Below are 22707 nucleotides of genomic sequence, written 5' to 3'. Positions count from 1 at the left end.
ACTCATGAAACTGAGAAAATGGAGCAAAGGGAAAAGCCAAACAAATGCATACACTCCACTTGAACCTTGTTGCAATCTTTATAAATGCTCAAACCCTCCCAATATTAAAATTTCTGACACAGAGAGACATAGTGCCCTGGACAGAGAGAGAGGGGGAGAGATGCCCCGAGCACCAAGTGCTCTGTTTTTATGCCTCAAGAACAGAAAGAGATCAAAAACTTATCTTCCTTCCCAGCCAAACTCCAGTTTGCTTTCTGAAGTCAGGAAGGTAAGCTTTTTCACAGGTTCTCCTGTTTGAAGTCCCTAGTGATGGAGCCTCTATGTCTGGCTTCCTTTGTTCTTAGCTAGCCTTGCTCCCAGATATGACAAAAGGTATGTTAATCAGGAGCAACTGAGAGACAAAAGGGCTATTAGGCCTCTCAGCACCATTTGGTCCATGTCATCCTCAGTGGTTCCTGAGGAAGGGGGGAGAGTTTATCAGAAGCTGGTCTAATATTAATCTAAGTATGTCAAGCTGGTTTCATATTAATATAAGTATGTCCAGCAATAAGTTTGACCTCCCGCAATCCTGACAGCTGCGACTGTCAATGAGGAGGTCGACTCCTGGTCCTGCTCTAGAGCCTGCTGAAGCCAGGAAAGACATGCCCTGGCCACATAAGAGCTACAAATCAAAGCCTGCAAGGCCAGCACAGACACCTCAAAGGAGCCTTCAAGGAAGTTTCCAGGCGCTGGTCTTGCATATCAATGCCACACCTCCCTCCACTGAAGAGTGGTGAACTTAGTGTTTGCCATCATCAGAGCATCCACCTTAGAGAAAGAAAAGCTGTCAACATGAGTAATGCAGCCGGGTAGAGGCTGGCCATCACCCTCACTACCTTGAAGCCACCATCCGGATCAGACCACTGGGCCATAATCAGCTCCTGTATGGACTCGTGTACCAGAAAGGCCTTAGATGGCTTCCTAGTGCTCGCCATCTTCAAACTGACCATAGAGGCCGACTGCACCTCCGGGTCCGAAATAAGGGCTGACAGCTCATTCCAGTGAAAAACATGTGCGGTGTAGGGTCATCCTGTTAGTCCTCGAGGAGCTCACTCTCCTCCAACCTCGATGGGCGAGAAGACTCCCCGAAGCCACAAAAAGCGAAGGAGGGGGAGAATGCAGCGAAGGGGGACTAAAATGATAGCAGGAATGGGACGACTTCCTTATGAAGAAAGACTAAGGAGGCTAGGGCTTTTCAGCTTGGAGAAGAGACGGCTGAGAGGAGACATGATAGAGGTATATAAAATGATGATTGGAGTGGATCAGGTGGATGTGAAGCGTCTGTTCACGCTTTCCAAAAATACTAGGACTAAGGGGGCATGCGATGAAACTACAGTGTAGTACATTTAAAACAAATCGGAAAAAATGTTTCTTCACCCAACGCATAATTAAACTCTGGAATTCGATGCCGGAGAACGTGGTGAAGGTGGTTAAGCTTAGCAGAGATTAAAAAGGGGTTAGACGGTTTCCTAAAAGCACAAGTCGATAAACCACTACTAAATGGACTTGGGAAAAATCCACAATTCCAGGAATAACATGTATAGAAAGTTTGTACGTTTGGGAAGCTTGCCAGGTGCCCTTGGCCTGGATTGGCCGCTGTCGTGGACAGGATGCTGGGCTCAATGGACCCTTGGTCTTTTCCCAGTGTGGCATTACTTATGTACTTATGTAATGAGGCCCCAACGACCTCACTTCAGATATGGAGGCCAACCTCCTGCGCTTCTGCACAGGATCCTCCAAAAAGGCTGGAGAAATCAGATCACCAGATCCAGAATTCAAATCCTGGACACTGAGCACGGGAGCCAGCTTTGCCTGTAGGTGGACCTGCTTCAACAAATATGCCTGATGCATGAGCAGAACAAATTCAAGGGGAGAAACAAAATCCTCAGCCAGGTCTGCTCCTAAAGTCACACCTGGAACAGACCAGAGGCTGCCCCTGCACCATCAAACTGTCCTGCTCGAAAGGCCAGAACAATGCCTGAGATCCTCAACATCAGGAAAAAAGGATCTGAAGTTGCATCAGCTGCAGCTGCCAAGATGATGCGCATGGCAAAATCCTCCACGCGGAAAACTCCTCTATCGGTAGGCACCGCAGCGCCACCAGTCCCCAAGCCCTCAGAACAATTAGCACTACACACACCCACTGCGGAACATCTCTTCCCGCAGCGGGAACACTTTTTAAACCGTTTCTGCAACCAAGCTGCCACCTGCGACGCCTGGAGTGCCGACAAAACCAAAGGCAAGGCATGCACCTGAGAAGATCAGACAATCCCCCGAACACAGCGGCATTTCCCAGGAGGAGCCCAAATGGCACTTCACGTTCAGACACAGGGCTCCTTGTCTCAAAAGTTTCGGGTTTTTTTTTTTTTTTAATTTTTGGGTTTTTTTTTTAAATCAGCTGAATAGCAGCAGAGATTTGTTTTGTTTTTTGAGAGGAAGGCTAAGGCAGCACAGCCAGGAAACCTAAGAAAGAACACAGAGTAGGGGAAATGGGGGGGTAAGGCAGAGCCCAGGTATACCTTCAAAGCTGCTCTTTCAGCTACCCTCCCCCCCCCCCCCCCCCAACGGCTCAACTGGCCAAACCAGTCCAGGATCCCCCACAATGCAGAATCCAGGAGTCCAGGAGCTGTAGAGAATCCATCCACCACCTACTAGAGGGAAGGAGATATACTGAAAGGCTGAGGAGCTGGACGTCCAGGGTCACTGCCTTTATTTCAGTGTTCTCTATCGCCACCTCCTGATAGGCAGCTACAACCCACCAGTTTCTGGATTCATCTGCTGCAGAGGCTTAGGAAACCCATGCTTTTGCATGTGACTTCAGATGCACATAGCCTTTTATTCACATTCAGTCACAATGGTTTCACTTTTACTCAGCGATTGTTTGCAGCACTACAGCACAGCATTTTACTACAGAGGAGTATTTTTTTTTTGCGCTTTTACCTTTGGTATGTGTTTTTTTATTCTCAACAACAGATTTTTTCAGACAATGTCAATGTGTTACGCTTGATCACATATTCGCCAACCTCCTTTTCAGTACTGCACCATTTGTCAGCGTCTTTTCTGTGAATTAAGGTATGATCCGCTGTCATTTCTTACTCAACTTCAACCTTTATTTTGAAATTAGCATTGCTACTTTACCTACAATTGCTCGTAGTATTTCCAGTGTTGCGTTACTCATGTATTATACTCACAAGCACAGCATTTTGCTTAAAAATAGCTCTCCATTGTTCATGGCATCACTGCTTGCAAGAACTTAAATTCCTTCCCCTTTTCAACAGTTGGTATCACTGTTTATAATTTCACCACTGTATTACCTTTTGTAATATTATATTTACGTTCTCTCAGAAGCACATTTAAGTACACTTTCTGTACGTCTGGCCCCATCTTTGGCCGTTTTCAAGTCCAGACTAAAAGCCCACCTCTGACGCTGCTTTTGACTCCTAACCTCTACTCACTCCTTTTATCCTCACCTCCTTAATTCCCTTACCTCTTAGTTGTTCTACCTGTCTTATGTAGATTGTGAGCTCTTTGAGCAGGGACTGTCTTTTCGTGTATGGTGTACAGCGCAGCATATGCCTTGTAGCGCTATATAAGTGATAAGTAGTAGTAATAGTAAAGAGTAGTTACTTACCTGTAACAGGTGTTCTCCGAAGACAGCAGGCTGCATATTCTCACAAGTGGGTGACGCCACGTCGGCCCCGGAGGATTTTAAAGCAAAATCTAAAAATCTCTTTTACGGCGTTCCGTCGCGCGAGCGATCGCACTGCGCATGTGTGCACACCTCTTCCCGCTCGCTGTGCGGACACGCCCCTCAGTTAAATCCAAAAGATGGAGGAGACAACTCCAAAAGGGGAGGTGGGAGAGTTTGTGAGAATATGCAGCCTGCTGTCTTCGGAGAACACCTGTTACAGGTAAGTAACTACTCTTTCTCCAAAGACAAGCAGGCTGATATTCTCACAAGTGGGGTATCCCTAGCTTCCAGGCTTACACAACACAACAAACAGTGGTCAATTGAGTCTCGCAACGGCGAGGCCAGAATAAAAATTGACCTGAAAAGAAGAAACATCTAAATGAGTGTAGCCTGGAACAGAACAAAAATGGGCTTAGGAGGGTTGGAGTTGGATTCTAAACCCCAAAGAAGTTCTGCAGCCCCGACTGCACAAACCGACTGACGCATCGGTTATCCTGCTGAAGGCAGTAGTGAGATGTGAATGTGTGGACTGATGACCACGCCGCAGCTTTGCAGATCTCTTCAATAGTGACTGATCTTAGATGAGCCACCGACTCGGCTCTAATTTTGTGAGCCATGGCCCTCTAGAGTCAGTCCAGCTTGGACAAAAATGAAGGAGATGCAATCTGCTAGCCAAGAAGAAATGATGCGGTTTCCGACAGCAACTGGCATTAAAAGAAATAAACAACTGGGCGGACCGTCCGAGGGAGCTCGTCTGCTCCACGCAAAAAGTGCGCAGCTTGCTTTCGCCAGGGCTTGTAAGATGAGGGAGAAAGAATGTTGGCAAGACAATTGACTGTATCAGCTGGTACTCTGATTCCAGCGCCAGTAAGAACTTTGTCTGCATGCGGAGAACTACTCTGTTAAGATGAGAAGTAAGTTAAGGCGCTTGAGCTACTAGAGTCTGAAGCTGACCGACCTTACGAGTTGAAGGAACAGCCACTAAGGAAAACGACCTTCCAGGTCCAATACTTCAGATGGCAGGAATCCAGTGGCCCGAATTGAGCTTGCAGCAGCTGGATGAAAATGACATTGAGACCCCAAGATACTGGATAAGGAGTGATAGGGGCTCTGACCGAAGCAGAAGAGCCAACTGTCAAAATTATTGGGGGTGCTAAGCCCAACAGAAAGAATCCCCCCTAGACACATACAAGGAATTCTCTCAATATTGAGGGAGAAATAAACCTGTCATGAAGTGGACAGCTAAAGGCTGACCTTTTACACGTTGATGATAAGCTCTTATTGCACGAAGATGAATACTGACAGAGTTGGTCTTGAGACCAGACTCAGACAGGTGTAGAAAGAACTCAAGCAAGGTCTGTATAAGACAAGAGGTAGGATCTAGGGCCTTGCTGTCACACCAGACGGCAAATCTCTTCCATGAAAAAGAATAACACCTCTTTGTGAAATCTTTTCTGGAAGCAAGCAAGAGTCGGGAGACACTCTCTGGAAAACTCAACAAAACCCACACTCTCAACATCCAGACCGTGTGAGCCAGAGATTGGAGGTTGGGATGTAGAAGTGCCCCCTCGTTCTGCGTAATGAGAGCTGGAAAACATTCCAACTCCAGAAGAAGAGGGAATCCTATCTGACGCAGCTAGAAAGGAGCAATCAGAATCATGGCTCCACAGTCTTGCTTGAGAATCAGCAAAGTCTTTTCCACCAGATGTATGGGAGGATACGCATACAGAAAACCTGTCCCCCAAAGAAGGAGAAAGGCATCCAATGGTAGCCTGCCGTGAACCTGCAGCCTGGAACAGAACTGAGGGACTTTGCGATTGGACTAAGTAGCAAAAAGATCCACTGAGGGGGTATCTCACTTCCGGAAGATCTATCGAAACTATAGGCATGCTCAACAACCATGACTGTAGCATTATCCTGCTCAGCCTGTCGGCCAGACTGCTGTTTACGCCAATTAGATAAGTGGCTTGGAGAAAACATGCCGCGTTGCGGGCCCACCGCTACATCTGCATGGCATCCTGACTCAGAGGGCAAGATCCAGTACTCCTTTGTTATCGAGTACATCACAACCCGATTGTTTGGTTGATAGCCAGGAAGGATGCAACCTTCGTCAGCAGCTTTTGACTGAGTAAGGTGGACGGGACGCCTCAGAATCAAAATGGAGAGAATTAACCACCTCTGAGGGGAATTCCGAAGACTGGCGAACAGTTGGGTTACATCCTCTAGATACCCTAAACTTGATACCACTGGGAAGCTAGGATGCACTGAGCGGATGTCATGTGCAAAAGTGCCATGGGAGTTACGTGAACTGTGGAAGCCGTGTGTCTAGAAGTCTCAATATTTACTGTGCTGTAATCTGTTGAGACGGGCAATCATCGTGTTAAGGGAACACATGCACTCCCAGTCCATGAAGATACGCTGCAACAACAGCCAGGCACTAGGAAAAACATACTCTGGATGCAAAGAGAGTATAAGTATCCTGTAAGTCCAGAGAGCATAACCAATCGTTTTCCTGAAGTATGGGAAGAAGGATGCCCAGGGAAAGCATCCTGAACCAAAATCTGTTTAGGCCCCTTATGTCTATGATGGGACGCAACCCACAAGGAAGGACCTGGAATAGAATCTCAACCCTTCTTGCCCTGGTGGAACGGGCTCGACTGCATTGGCGCTGAGAAAGGCAGGGAGTTCCTCTGCAAGTACTCACTTTTGATGGAAGCTAAAGGATTAAGCTCCCAATGAACAATGTGGAGGGTTTGATTCCAGATTGAAAATGTATCCTAACCGGACTATTTGAAAAAACCCACCGGTTGGAGGATAAAAGAAGTCACCTTTGGTGGAGAAAATTTAAACTTCCCCCCCGACAGGCAGATTGGCCGGTACGGACATTTTTTTTTTTTATAGTGGCTATGCTGAATTGGAGCCAGTCAAAAACCCCTCTCTGGTTCCTGCGGAATAGCTGCAGGGGCCTGATTAGGTGCACTCCGCTGACTAGAACGAGCGTGCTGAGGCATAGCCTGAACCGGCTGTCGAGAAGTAGGAGTATAGGTACGACCCCTTAAGGCACAAGGAAAACTACTCTTCTCTCTAAAGAACTTCCGAGATGAGGAAGTGTATGCACAGCATATCTACAATTTTCTGCTGAGTCTCCTCCTCCAGGTGAGAGGCACACAGTCATGAGAGTCTGCACATCACTGTACCTAGAGCAGAAATCTAGGTGTTACATTACAAGTGTCGAAAATGCCCTTGGACAGGAACCTGCGACACACCGTGTGCTACCTGACCACTTGGTGAAAAGGTTTAGCCTACTCCGGTGGGAATGCTCGTAAAGATCTGGCAGGACTTGATTGTGGACGCGATCATGCCAGCCTGGTACGCCATTCTCCAAAAGAGGCTAAGGATGTATGCTCTGGCCCCGGGGGCGCCGAAGCAAGTTCTTAGAACTCCTATCTGTTCTGAGTGGCAGAAGACTCAGGTGAAGATGGTAGTCCAGGACCTCGAGCATCTGGGCATTGGGCTGATTCATAATCTCCACTGTAATGTCAAGACAGATAGAAGATCTAGAGGATTCTCAGCAGAGAAAACCCCATGACCTTCATGTTCATCAGATGAACCATCATTGAACTGAGCTAACTACTCAAACCGAGCAGCTCAGATCCAAACGCGTCCGATATGGAGGCGCGGTAAGTTCTACGACGGGGTCGAGAAGTTGCCCCAGTAGGCCGCGAACACCCCTACCAGAGGCAGCATCGGTGAAGGAGACCAGGTGAAAAGCTAGATGCCGCAGGAGGCAGTAGCACCCATGGCATCCAATGGTATCCATGGTCCCGAAGCCAAGGACAAAATCTGGAAATGCAAGGGAATCGAAACCAGACTGCCAGATGACTTCCATAACAGAGATGTGACCGATGGTACCGATAGTACCCATGGCATCGACGGTACCAATGATACACATGGTACTGATGACCCCCGGTACCAATGGTACCCATGGTACTTGGTACCGATGATAGTCATGATATCTGGTATCGATGGTACCCATGATACCTGGTACCGATGGTACCCATGACATGTGGTACCGATGGTACCCATGATATCCGGCACCAACAGCACCGACGGTACACATGGTACCGACGGTGCTCATGACACCTGGTACCAATGGCACCCATGGCACTGATGGTACCTGGTCATGATATCTGGTATCGATAGTACTCATGTACCGACGATATCCATGATACCTGATACCCATGGTATCCATGGTACCGACGATACCCGATACCGATGGTACCCATGGTACTCGGTACCGATGGGCGATGATACCTGGTACCGATGGTCGATGGTGCCCATGATACCTGGTGCCGATGGTGCCCATGATAGCTGGTACCGACGGCACCCATGCCCCGATGACATTCGGTACCGACGGTACCCATGGTACCGATGATACACGGTGCCGACGGGACCCATGGTACCTATGATACCCGGTACCAACGGGACCCATGGCACCGACCATGGTACCAATGTTCCTGGTACCGATACTCGGTACCGACGCACCGATGATATTCGGCACCGAAGGTACCCATGGCACCGATGGTACTCGGTACCGACGGCACCCATGGTATCGATGATACTCGGTACCGACGGTACCCATGACACCCGGTACTGATGGCACCGATGATACCCGGTACAGATGGCACCGTTGATACCTGGTACCGGTGTATCGACGTCCAATGCCAGGATACCTCCATAACAGAGGGAGCAACGCTCTCGGCACCGACTGATGTCTGAAGCCCGGATACCTCCATAACAGAGGGAGCAAAGCTCTGGGCACCGATGGTACCGACACCCGCTGATGCGCCCGAATGACCTGCCAAGCAGGAGGCGCCGAGGCAGGTGGAGACCTACTCGATGCATAACTATACCCAGCGTGCATCGGTCTCTGTCGGACTCCAGAATTGATCTCCTTCGGGCATCCCTGACAAGTAGCATACGTCTCGTCTTTGAGACACTACTTGCGCTTCACAGGGAGATGATCTGGTCCAAGACACATCCGCCGATGCGCCCGAATGACCTGCAGCGCAGGAGACGCAGAGGCGGGTGGAGACTCACTTCAAAGGTTACACCACTGATTTTGTGTCACCAGGTTGCCCATTCAGTGGCTGACCAGGGTTGCACCTGCTTAGGCTCCTGCTTTTCTCCTGTGACATACACCTTCACCACTTGTGAGGCTTAAAGACAGTGGTGTGCTGAAGCAGGCTCTCACAGCTCTCGAGAGCCATTTGTTAAGTTTTAATAAATGGATCCTAAAAATGTGGGCTTGTTTTATTTGCTGGCGAGAGAGAGCCCACAGATAACAATATACCAGCACTTTTATAAGAAAAAAGAAAAAGAGAAACTTAAATGCTTTGTTTTCATTTCAGGCACAGCCCCTTGTGACTCTGGCAATTACTTAACTTTTCCTTGCCTCAGGTACAAAAAGTACCTGTATATATAAGCCACAATGAGCCTGCCATGAAAAAGTACAAATGAAAAAATAAAAAAAGAGATTTTACTCCGAGGACCTGAAGAAAACACGAAGCACTAACGAACTCAGTGTCTCCTCAGACGCGGAAAAAGAAAAACTGAGGGGCGTGTCCGCACAGCGAGCGAAAAGAGGTGTGCGCACATGCGCAGTGCGATCGCTCGCGCGACGGAACACCATAAAAGAGATTTTTAGATTTTGCTTTAAAATCCTCCGGGGCCGACGTGGCGTCACCCACTTGTGAGAATATCAGCCTGCTTGTCTTTGGAGAATCACAATATTCAGTTTATTTTTAATACTGTATCCACGTTTATTCAGAACCACATTTAATAACACTTCATTCATATACAATCAGAATTTGTGTGTTATCTGAATGTTCTTTTCCCACTTTTAATTGCCTTTAAATATCCGATTTGGTGTGTCCCCTTTTAAATCAGATTTGGCAATCTCCATTGTTTGATACTTTTGGATTTTGTGACCATTGTAAGGTATGAGATTATATGCAGATTTCATTTGTTTTAGTCTACCAAATGCATATCCACTTTTAGTAGCTTTTTCATGTTTTGTCTTATTGATTTTATCATATATTATGTAACATTTTATTTTTTATATCATTTTTTATGCTCTCCATTGTATTATGTATTTAGACATCAGTTTACTTGCTTTCATGTTTAACATTTTACTCTGGATTTTGTTAACACTAGTTTTATGTATATTTATGTTTTTAATTTTTTATATTTAGGCCCCTGATGCAGACGACTTTGCTGAAAATACAGACTGTTGGGTCTGATTAACAAAAATACCAAGCTGATGTCTCCACTGTTGAAAGCTCCTTGTACTTTTTTAGGTTTGTCTTTTGTTTCTCTTTTTTGGTAGTCTCCATCTGCTCTCAGGAGGCAAGGGGTCGGAGGCACAGGACAACTCCTGGAGGTTGGTGTGTGTGTGTCTGTGTGTGGAGGTGGGGGGGGGGGGGGGGGGGGGGGGAGGTTAGTAGGTGAGCTCAGTGTTGGGAGACTCCACATGTCCCAGCAAGGAATTTTGTATTACTTCACATCTTGGCCACTAGCTACTTCTCAGCCACCTCCAATCAATGCTTCAGGCACACTGCCCGTGCTCAGCTGTGGCAGGAGCTATGCTGCCCTAAACTGATTCAGTAGTTACTCAGAGTAGCACTTGGTGCACTCAGAAAAGCACCTCCATTATTTGTTGCATACTGCTGCCCTTGCCACCAGTAGTACAATTCCTTGGAACAAAAGGCAGCTTTGTCCCTTTGCCAAAACAATGAATGGTCTGCTGAAGATCCCTCCTGCTGTACTGTGCTCCTTTTGTGGCCACGATCTGCTGTAATAGTGGTTCTGACCCCTACTTGGAGGTTCCCTTACCAACCGGGGAGCTGCCTCTGCTATTTATTTATTTTTTTTTTTTAAACAAAAAAGTGTCATAAGCATAAATATTTGGGGGTACGGTGCATACAATAAAATATTTGCCAGGCAAAGGAGGGGAGGTGCTGGACTCCTCCAGTGTCACTCCTCCCTCCCCATGCATGGTGTCACCACCAGCTGGAATCTGCATACCCCCCAGAAATCCACATTCTACTAGGTGACCAGTTCTCGAACTGGGCCCAAGAACTGAGATATTAAATCCAGAATCAGTTGTACAATAGTTCAATCACCATTTGCTGGACACAGAATACTGAAGAACAAATAGTTCCCTGGTACCTTATATAGGGCAGGGCTCACAATCTGTTTAAGTCATAATCTGTTTTCTGTCTCCATCTGTTGGCTAAGTAGCATAACTCATTCGCTTTATAATTTGGTCTGGTGGTTAATAAAATATGAATTCAATTTTTCTACCAAATGTAATATGGTCAGAAATTAAGACCCTTCTGACCACTGAAATAAACCAGCATTCTTTCTGGTCTCTACTACTCCCAAGTAGAAATGTATGAACGTGTGTGTGTATTTTTTTCTCTTTTACACTCCAAACTCTTCCTACTTATCTGTTTTAATCTTAACACATAAAATCAGTATTGTCCAAACTGTTCAAGGGCTGCAACTCGACCGAGTTTTCAGAATTTCTCAAATACTACTACTATTTAACATTTCTAAAGCACTACCAGGGTTGCGCAGCGCTGTACAATTAAAGAAGGACAGTCCCTGCTCAAAGGAGCTTACAATCTAAAGGACAAAAAGTGCAGTCAATCAAGACTGAGGCAGTCTAGATTTCCTGGATAGAGGTACAATGGTTAGGTGCTGAAAGCGACATTGAAGAGGTGGGCTTTGAGCAAGGATTTGAAGATGGGTAGGGAGGGGGCTTGGCGTATGGGCTCAGGGAGTTTATTCCAAGCATAGGGTGAGGCGAGGCAGAAAGGGCGGAGCCTGGAGCTGACGGTGGTGGAGAAGGGTACTGAGAGGAGGGATTTGTCCTGTGAGCGGAGGTTACAGGTAGAAGCATAAGGGGAGATGAGGGTAGAGAAGTAGTGAGGGGCTGCAGATTGAGTGCATTTGTAGGTTAGTAGTAGAAGCTTGAACTGTATGTGGTTCCTGATCGGAAGCCAGTGAAGTGACTTGAGGAGAGGGGTGATATGAGCATATTGGTCTAGGCGGAAGATAAAACACGCAGCAGAGTTCTGAACGGATTAAAGGGGGGATAGATGGTTAAGTTGGAGGCCAGTGAGGAGTAGGTTGCAGTAGTCAAGGTGAGAGGTAATGAGAGAGAGTGGCTGAGAGTTCGGGTGGTGTGCTCAGAGAGGAAAGGGCAAATTTTGCTGATGTTATAGAGAAAGAAGCGACAGGTCTTGGCTGTCTGCTGGATAAGGGCAGAGAAGGAGAGGGAGGAGTCGAAGATGACTCCGAGGTTGCGGGCAGATGAGACGGGGAGGATGAGGGATCGACTGAAATAGAGAGTGGAGGGAGAGGAGAAGTGGGTTTGGGTGGAAAGACAATGAGCTCGGTCTTGGCCATGTTCAGTTTCAGGTGGCGGTAGGACATCCAGGCAGCAATGTCGGATAAGCAGGCCGATACTTTGGCCTGGGTTTCCGCAGTGATGTCTGGTGTGGAGAGATAAAGCTGGGTGTCGTCAGCATAAAGATGATATTGGAAACCATGAGATGAGATCAGCGAGCCAAGGGAAGAGGTGTAGATTGAAAAAAGAAGGGGTCCAAGGACAGATCCCTGAGGAGCTCCAACAGAGAGCGGGATGGGGGTGGAGGAAGATCCATGAGAACGTACTCTGAAGGTACGGTGGGAGAGATAAGAGGAGAACCAGGAGAGGACAGAGCCCTGGAACCCAAATGAGGATAGTGTAGCAAGAAGTAAATTATGATTGACAGTGTCAAAACCAGCGGATAGGTCGAGGAGGATGAGGATGGAGTAGTGACCTTTGGATTTTGCAAGGAACAGGTCATCACAGACTTTAGTGAGTGCCGTTTCTGTCGAGTGTAGAGGGCGAAAACCGGATTGAAGCGGATCGAGGATGGCATGAGAGGAGAGAAAATCAAGGCAGCGGCTGTGAATGGCGCGTTCAAGTATCTTGGAGAGGAAGGGTAGGAGGGAGATGGGGCGGTAGTTGGAAGGGCAGGTAGGGTCTAGTGGTGGTTTTTTGAGGAGTGGTGTGACTACAGCATGCTTGAAGGAGTCAGGGACAGTTGCAGTGGAGAGAGAGAGGTTGAGGATATGACAGATAGGGGCGGGGGTGACAGTAGGAGAGATGGTGTTTAGTAAGTTAGTGGGGATGGGATCAGAACAACAGGTGGTGCATTTCGAGGAGGAAAGAAGGTGGGCGGTTTCCTCCTCGGTGATATCAGGAAAAGAGAAGGAGGCCTGGGTTGGTTGGTTGGTTGAGGGAGTGGGTTTAGGGGTGAAGAGGACGAGGTGGCTTAGTAGTGAATAAATGTGTGTGCACAATAGAGGCTGTATATGAAAATTGATCTCTTGCATATTTGTTGTAGAAATCCTGAAAGATTGCTGCCCAGTGACTGATTCAGACATCCCTGATCTACATTAACTGTCATAGGGCTTTTCTAGTCTTACATAAACCAAAGTGTTAATGGCTAAAGAGTATCAGGGGAAAAAACCGACTCCACCTTCAACAGTTTTTGTTCCCCCTACAAACAGGACGGGAAGTGAACTCTGAATAAGGACCTTAGAATTTTAAATATTATGGGCAAAATATTCAAAAGGGTTCTGGTCAGGAGAGGATCCTGACCATCCACCAATATTCAGTGGCTCTTAAGTAGGTAGTACTGTTGAATATTGGCTGTGACCAATGTGGCACTGTCTGGTTATTTCCAGGGCAGTCCAGGAATGGAGCTTCGGCGGAGCTGGAACTTATCCAGTTAGCAGCAATATTCAGTCTGCTAACAAGTGCATATAGTTAGGAAAGCAAAAAGGCTGTTCTAACTTTATCCGCTGTGTACCGGTCTGAATATCAGTCAGTACATGGTTAACTTCCAGGCGGTTGCACTTACCTAGATATTCAATACTGGAGCCTGGACAACGCCTGGCACTGGATATCAGGGCTTAATTCAGCTCAGCTGTCAATGGCTTAAAAACTGCTCACCACAGGCTGAACATCAGGCCCTATGTACTTCCCTATGCAAAAAACCGTCCAAACTTAAAAAATGTAAAATAAAACAGAGCTAGAAGACCAGAGTGTAAAAGACATAAATGAGGTATACAGGTATGCTGTTTTGACATTATTTCGTATAACTAGTGATCTGTATGTATTTTACTTGTACTTACTGCATTTCCAAGACAGTACATATGGCAAGGTTTTGGGCACTCTTATGTTGGAGCCAAGACTGCACTTTGGCTCCATTTTACTGATCCCACTGCAAGAGAACAAACGTTAAAATTCATTAATCTAAAACACGCACTATATGCAGGACTAGAGAAGTAAATCTGTTTTCCACATGACTATTTTCTCTGTTACTATACATCCAAGATACATTGTGTATTATGTTGCATCCCTGAACAAGTTGCAGAAAGCTAGCACCAACTGGCATTCTGTCAAAGCCCACAATATTCTGCATTCTCCGCTTCTTCTGCTGAGGTACAGTGCAGGATCTGCTGTAATAATCACACCAGTAAAGCAAACTATTTTAATACAGCCAGAAGCCAAAAATCTAGAATTTCAGAGCACACAAAATTTGACCATTATTTTCATAGGTAGATGGTTGAATCATCACCAAGATACTAAAACCGGCAGAGAAATTCTATTTTGTAACATAAAGTTTGGCATCACCATTTCTAAGTAGAATTTTCTCCCTCCAGTTCTGTGTTACAGGTCTCCTTAACCTACATTTTATGGTTTCCTAAGTGTTCAAACGCTGGGAACAAACTTACAAATAAATAAAATGAGGGTCCCTGCAAAATAATGAAAGTAAATACAGTGCAATCCGCTTAAGTGCAAGGGTCTGGGACCAAAGAAATGCATGCAGTTAACCAGAGCATGCACTTAACCGTTGTGACCCAAAGAAGCTTGACATCTGATAAACATATGTACAGTACTGTTATTATACATACAGTATACAGTCTCAGTTAACTGACGTTAGGCTTACTTGAAGTAATCAGTTAATCCTCTACGCTATTGGGTCTGTGAGTTCCATAGACTACGTCTGCCAGACGGTTAAAACTGTCATAGCACTGACATCCAGTGGCCTCCAGATAGGCCCGCACGGTGTTCAGACTCTTCAGAGCTCTTGCAAAAGTGACAGGAGGAAGTTGTTGAATTTCATCAGCATGTGCCTTGCTGCTCATTTCTTCACCTCTTCCATCATCAGCCGTTGTTGCCTGCGTGCAGGAGCATCTCGACATCAGTGCTGTCTTCAGCTGTTTGTAGGTCGTAATCAACAGCTACGTAGTGATGGAACTCCTCTTCAGTAAAACCGGCTGGGATGTCAATAACCTCTTCATCAGATGCGTTTGCAACAGCTGCACCTGTTTCGTCCCTCTCCACATTCTTAACAAAGATTGCCCGCTTGTAGCAGTGCACAATGGTTGCCTGTGTAACATGATTCCAGGCTTCTTTCTGCATATGTAGGGAATCCAACAGTGATAGATTACGAGCCAGTTCAACAGCACGTTTATCCTTCCCAGTCTGGTCATTCATAACGCTCATAGCACAAGAGCCCGATAATGTTGTTTGAAATTGGCTATTATGGCCTGATCCAGAGCTTGGATCAGAGAGAGAGTGTTTGCTGGCAGGAAGACCACCTTGACGTAGACAGCCTGACACCATCCCTGTGTGCAGCACAGTTACCACAAAGCAGCAAAATCTGACGCTTTTGTGCCCGCATTCTAGTGTCTAACTTCTTTAGCCACTGCTTCCAAATTTCCCCAGTCATCCACGAATTTGCGTTAGTCTCATATGACACAGGAAGTCGCTTAACTTTCTTGAAGCAACGGGGTTGTTTGCTCTTTCCAATGACGAGGCCAGGACGAACAGACGGATGCGGAAATGTTAAAGGAAATCAGGGACGCAAACAAACTGGGCAACACAATAATAATGGGGGATTTCAATTACCCGCATATAGACTGGGGTAATGTAACATCTGTACACGCAAGGGACATAAGATTTCTTGATGAAATCAAGGACAGCTTCATGGAACAGCTAGTTCAGGAGCCGACAAGAGAAGGAAAAATACTAGACTTAGTCCTTAGTGGTGCTCATGATCTAGTGCAGGGGGTAACGATACGAGGGCCGCTTGATAACAGTGATCATAATATGATCGGTTTTGATATTGGCATTGAAGGAAGTGAAACTAGGAAATCAAGTACGCTAGCGTTTAACTATAGAAAGGGTGATTACGACAAAATGAGAAAAATGGTGAAAAAAAGACTGAAAGGAGCAGCTCGCAGAGTAAAAAACTTGCATCAGGCGTGGATGCTGTTTAAAAACACCATCCTGGAGGTTCAGGACAAATATATTCCACGTATTAGAAAAAAGGGAAAAAAGACTAAACGTCAGCCGGCGTGGCTAAACAGTAAGATAAAGGAAATCATTAGAGCCAAAAAACAATCCTTCAGAAAGTGGAGAAGAGAACCAACTGAAAGTAACAGGATAGATCATAAGGAATGCCAAGCCAAATGCAAAGCGGAGATAAGGAGGGCAAAAAAGGACTTTGAGAAGAAATTAGCGTTGGAAGCAAAATACATAGTAAAAACTTTTTTAGATACATTAAAAGCAGGAAACCGGCCAAAGAGTCGGTTGGGCCGCTGGACGAAAATGGTGTTAAAGGGGCGATCAAGGAGGACAAAGCCGTAGCGGAGAAATTAAATGAATTCTTTGCTTCGGTCTTCACCGAGGAGGATTTGGGGGGGACACCGGTGCCGGAAAGAATATTTGAAGCGGGGGAGTCGGAGAAAACTAAACAAATTCTCTGTAACCTTGGAGGATGTAATGGGTCAGTTCAGCAAGCTGAAGAGTAGTAAATCACCGGGACCTGATGGTATTCATCCCAGAGTATTAATAGAACTAAAAAATGAACTTGCGGAGCTACTGTTAGAAATATGCAATCTGTCCCTAAAATCGAGTGTAATACCGGAAGACTGGAGGGTAGCCAATGTTACTCCGATTTTTTAAGAAAGGTTCCAGAGGAGATCCGGGAAATTATAGACCGGTGAGTCTGACGTCGGTGCCGGGCAAGATGGTGGAGGCTATTATTAAGAATAAAATTGCAGAGCATATACAAAAACATGGACTGATGAGACAAAGTCAGCACGGATTTAGTGAAGGGTCGTCAAGTCGCAGGAGGAATGTGAACGATTACAGGAGGACCTTGCGAGACTGGGAGAATGGGCATGCAAGTGGCAGATGAAGTTCAATGTTGACAAGTGCAAAGTGATGCATGTGGGTAAGAGGAACCCGAATTATAGCTACGTCTTGCAAGGTTCCGCGTTAGGAGTTACGGATCAAGAAAGGGATCTGGGTGTCGTCGTCGATGATACGCTGAAACCTTCTGCTCAGTGTGCTGCTGCGGCTAGGAAAGCGAATAGAATGTTGGGTGTTATTAAGAAGGGTATGGAGTCCAGGTGTGCGGATGTTATAATGCCGTTGTATCGCTCCATGGTGCGACCGCACCTGGAGTATTGTGTTCAGTACTGGTCTCCGTATCTCAAAAAAGATATAGTAGAATTGGAAAAGGTACAGCGAAGGGCGACGAAAATGATAGTGGGGATGGGACGACTTTCCTATGAAGAGAGGCTGAGAAGGCTAGGGCTTTTCAGCTTGGAGAAGAGACGGCTGAGGGGAGATATGATAGAAGTGTATAAAATAATGAGTGGAATGGATCGGGTGGATGTGAAGCGACTGTTCACGCTATCCAAAAATACTAGGACTAGAGGGCATGAGTTGAAGCTACAGTGTGGTAAATTTAAAACGAATCGGAGAAAATTTTTCTTCACCCAACGTGTAATTAGACTCTGGAATTCATTGCCGGAGAACGTGGTACGGGCGGTTAGCTTGACGGAGTTTAAAAAGGGGTTAGATAAATTCCTAAAGGACAAGTCCATAGACCGCTATTAAATGGACTGGAAAAATTCCTCATTTTTAGGTATAACTTGTCTGGAATGTTTTTACGTTTGGGGAGCGTGCCAGGTGCCCTTGACCTGGATTGGCCACTGTCGGTGACAGGATGCTGGGCTAGATGGACCTTTGGTCTTTCCCAGTATGGCACTACTTATGTACTTATGTACTAAGTCTTGCCTCACCAATCTAATGCATTTTTTTTGAGGGGGTAAGCAAACATGTGGACAATGGGGAGCCGGTTGATATTGTATATCTGGATTTTCAGAAGGCGTTTGACAAAGTGCCGCACGAAAGACTCCTGAAGAAATTGCAGAGTCATGGAATCGGAGGTAGGGTATTATTATGGATTAAGAACTGGTTGAAAGATAGGAAGCAGAGAGTAGGATTGCGTGGCCAGTATTCTCAGTGGAGGAGGGTAGTTAGTGGGGTCCCGCAGGGGTCTGTGCTGGGTCCGTTGCTTTTTAATGTATTTATAAATGACCTAGAGATGGGAATAACTAGTGAGGTAATTAAATTCGCCGATGACACAAAATTATTCAGGGTCGTCAAGTCGCAGGAGGAATGTGAACGATTACAGGAGGACCTTGCGAGACTGGGAGAATGGGCGTGCAAGTGGCAGATGAAGTTCAATGTTGACAAGTGCAAAGTGATGCATGTGGGTAAGAGGAACCCGAATTATAGCTACGTCTTGCAAGGTTCCGCGTTAGGAGTTACGGATCAAGAAAGGGATCTGGGTGTCGTCGTCGATGATACGCTGAAACCTTCTGCTCAGTGTGCTGCTGCGGCTAGGAAAGCGAATAGAATGTTGGGTGTTATTAAGAAGGGTATGGAGTCCAGGTGTGCGGATGTTATAATGCCGTTGTATCGCTCCATGGTGCGACCGCACCTGGAGTATTGTGTTCAGTACTGGTCTCCGTATCTCAAAAAAGATATAGTAGAATTGGAAAAGGTACAGCGAAGGGCGACGAAAATGATAGTGGGGATGGGACGACTTTCCTATGAAGAGAGGCTGAGAAGGCTAGGGCTTTTCAGCTTGGAGAAGAGACGGCTGAGGGGAGATATGATAGAAGTGTATAAAATAATGAGTGGAATGGATCGGGTGGATGTGAAGCGACTGTTCACGCTATCCAAAAATACTAGGACTAGAGGGCATGAGTTGAAGCTACAGTGTGGTAAATTTAAAACGAATCGGAGAAAATTTTTCTTCACCCAACGTGTAATTAGACTCTGGAATTCATTGCCGGAGAACGTGGTACGGGCGGTTAGCTTGACGGAGTTTAAAAAGGGGTTAGATAGATTCCTAAAGGACAAGTCCATAGACCGCTATTAAATGGACTGGAAAAATTCCTCATTTTTAGGTATAACTTGTCTGGAATGTTTTTACGTTTGGGGAGCGTGCCAGGTGCCCTTGACCTGGATTGGCCACTGTCGGTGACAGGATGCTGGGCTAGATGGACCTTTGGTCTTTCCCAGTATGGCACTACTTATGTACTTATGTACTTATGAGGCGTTCCAACTTCTCACTCCGATCCATATTGCAATAAAGGAGGATTGTTAGTTTGTCCTTCGATGTTTTACCTCCAGTAGTTTCAGCATGTTTGAATGCAAGTGTTCCATCTGGAATCACTTGCCAGTAGAGACCATTTTCGTCAGCATGGAAAATGTGACTAGGTGCAAACTCGTTCAAGATGGTAGGAAGAACTGAAACAACCCAATTTTCAGCACCAAAGTCATCAGCATCTTGTTTCTCACCATGCTGTTTCTTGCATTTTATGCTGTTCCTCTCCTTCCATCTTTCCAACCATCCAACAGTGGCTTTGAATTCAATCAGTCCAAGACTCTGCTACCTGGTTAGCTTTCTCCATAAGCAGTGGACCACTGACAGGAAACTGCTCCTGACTCGAGAAAACCACCGAAGAAGAGCATCTTCTACCTCCTCAGTTTTTCCCCTCACATTTTCGTTTCCATTGTGGATTTGTATTGTTTTGCCAGTCTTCCAGAAGCTGGTCTTTCTGCTTCAAGACACGCGATATTGATATTTGACTGGGATTGACACCATATTCTTTAGCAAGATGCTTGACTTTCTTTGTTTTCTAATTTTTTAAAGAACTTCTATTCGTTCAGCCAGTGTTAAAGTCTTACAGTTCCGCCGCCGCCGCCACAATGACGACGACCCCGGTGCATGCTCCAACAACATTCTTTCCCCTAATCTGCCTGGGGCAGTTAAAGAGGCGGTAAATTTGAAATCTCGGTTGTCACGTGCCAATCGGCTTCCATATTCCATGCACGCGCTTATGCGGAGTCTTTCTTGCAGAGGAGCGGTCTTGAACCATGCATATAAGCGAATCTTGCACTTATCAGTGGCGCGCTAAAATGGAAGTTTGTCCCCATAGAAATTGATGCTGCCAAAAACGGGACTGAAGTACGTCATGCAGTTAAAGAGAACATGCTCTTATCCGACATGCACTTAAATGGCGTGCACTGTACTTTCATTTTACACACATATTTTTACAACTTGCTTACATATTGTTCTAAAAGGCAGTTATTTTCTGTTCCTTGGCTACTGGAGAGGTAGCTCATCCAGCGACCTCAATTAAGTGTTATGGTGTGGGGAAGTAGAATACTTGCATAGGTTGCTGAGTCAGCTTCAAAGAGCCTGTTTAAAAAAGGCCCCTTAGATTCAAAAACTATATAAAGAGGAAAGGTCCCACTGAACTTTCTTTCTGAGAAGTTCCGAGAGAAGAGGACATTTCTCTGGTAAGTGAATGCTATTTTGCTTTGTGCTTTGGGAACTTAAAGAATGGGGTTTAAAGGAGGAATTGTAGGTTGGTGTTAGGCAAAATAAAAATATAAAAAGCAGAGGACTTCCGGTGGAGCCGCGGGTTAAGTTGGCTGCTGTGGAGTGAGCTCCGGAGAGCCCTGAGCGAGGCCCCCGGACCCGAGGGCTCCAGACTCCCCTCAGCGGAGTGAAAATAGCACCTGCAGCTAGGGCGGGGGAGGAGCGGCGGAAGGGGACCGGAAAGGTCGGTGTGAGTCGCTGAAAGTGGACGTGGCGGATTTCCCCTCCCCTACGTTGAAGACCACGAGGAGGCTATGTAAGAGGTAGGGAGTGAAGATGAAGAGTGGATGGCAGTGCGATAGCTTGACGGAGTGTGGTGGAGGGAAGTAGACTGCCATACCGGCAGTGCAGTGGCAATACCGGAGGGAGAGGCGGAATCAAAGGGAAGAGGGAAGCTGGAGTACAAGCCACTGAAGTGCTCCAAAGGAAAAAAGTGCGGGTGAAAGGCCGGGGACTGAGCATAGCAGGGAGGAGTCTCTTACTGGTACAGCAGCCTGATACGGGCAGCTGGGCTATTGGGTCGGCAGCATTCCACATTGCCTCAGGGTAGGGCTGGAAGAAAGAAGATATAAAAAAAAAAAAAAAAAAAAAAAGAGGCTAGGAAGTCGTTGCCTGGGAGGGCTGCTTTGTGGTGAAGTTCCGCGGGGATGAATAATAAAAGGGTTGCACCCTGAAAGACAAATTGGACTATTGAGCAAACAAGGAAGATAGGAGCACTTCAGGATGCCACCAAAAAAGAATTTGGAGAGATTCCAGTATACGGCGGAACAGACTGGAAAGGCACAGCCAGAGGCGGTGGGACCAAGTCAGAGAAATGACAAGATGGAGGCAAACCCTTCTGATTCAGAGGAGGAATCACAGGAGGTGGTCCCGGAGAGTACTGAGGAAATCACGAAAGCGGAGATAGTAGGCTGGTTCAAGGAACTGAAGTCAGAAATGGAGGGAGTCCGGAAAGATATTCAAAGCTCTCAGAGAGATCCGGGCAGAGATCAGAGACCTGGGGTCTTGCGCGGATGAAGTGGAGGACAAGATGGAAATGGCCCAGGCAGAAATGAAAAAAAAAAAAAAAAGCAAGCAGAAAAGCATGTGGAAGCAGTTAAAGGAACAAATGGAGGATCTACAAAACAGATCACGACGCAATAATTTTCGGTTCAAAGGAGCTGGACATTTTTTTTTTAATTAAATGTTTACAGTTTGGTTCAAGCACAAATCTTGAGTTCAGAGCAAGATGATTATTAGTCAATACATAAACAAAAGGGGAAATAGTATATATTACATAATTAAATTATTGGCTATTTTACTCATCTTTAGATCACAATTCCGGGACAAATATACAATATTTAAGGAAATTAAATATATTAGAATAGAATTAAACTTCTAATTCTAGAATTAGGCGGCTGATAAGAGCGACCAGGTGTATTTTATTAATTACGGAGTTGAAGTTATTATAGTCCTTGGTAGTGGCAAAGGTGAATCCATCAGTTTAGCTTCCAAAAAATGTGTTTAGCCTCAAAAAATACATATTTAACAGAATTTAAATTTATCACACACTTGCATGGAAAGTTCAGCCAAAATAAAGTGCTGCGTTGCAGTGCCTTCCGCCACAATTTCAGAAATTCTTGTCTTCTTTTGTGTAGTTCTAGAGACATCAGGGTACATTCTCATTTTACAATTCAGGAAATCTTGTCCTCTATGTAGAAAATATTGTTTGAGTATCCAGTCTCTATCAGGTTGTAGAATAATTAACACTAAGTGTAGCGGTTGTCAATCCCACTTTATCTTCAATTATTTGGGTTAAGTTCATATCTAAAGTTTCTGTTGGTGCAAACCCTCTCTCTCCATGCTCAAGTTCCTTCTTCCGAAAAGGCTCTATGTAGAAAAATTTTGAAATTGGAGGGTGTGATTTCTCTGGAATTTTCAACACCTCAGTTAGATATTGTTTAAAAGTTATCAAAGGTGAGATTGAAACCTGCTTTGTAGAAAGTTTATCAATCTGAGGGTACTTGCAGGAAAAGATTTTCTTTAATAAGATTCATTTGAATCTGCTGACAGTTTTGTATTAAGGTAGAGTTAGCTTCAGTTTCTTTTCCCAAAGAT

General features: G+C 45.7%; 1 protein-coding gene across 5 annotated transcripts in view; it reads right to left on the bottom strand.

The window, feature by feature from the left end:
• LOC115465071 (gametocyte-specific factor 1-like) overlaps window positions 1-22707 on the bottom strand; it is a 153901-nt gene that overhangs the window by 37698 nt on the left and 93496 nt on the right. For all 5 annotated transcript variants that reach the window (XM_030195471.1, XM_030195472.1, XM_030195475.1 and 2 more), the window contains exon 8: window positions 13985-14073. In XM_030195471.1, coding sequence (XP_030051331.1) covers window positions 13985-14073 — 89 coding nt within the window. The remainder of the gene's footprint in view (window positions 1-13984; window positions 14074-22707) is intronic.

The sequence above is a fragment of the Microcaecilia unicolor genome, chromosome 3, assembly GCF_901765095.1.
Source record: "Microcaecilia unicolor chromosome 3, aMicUni1.1, whole genome shotgun sequence".
Classification (NCBI taxonomy): domain Eukaryota; kingdom Metazoa; phylum Chordata; class Amphibia; order Gymnophiona; family Siphonopidae; genus Microcaecilia; species Microcaecilia unicolor.
Note: the sequence above shows the minus strand (reverse complement) of the source record. Positions and strands in the feature narration are given on the sequence as shown.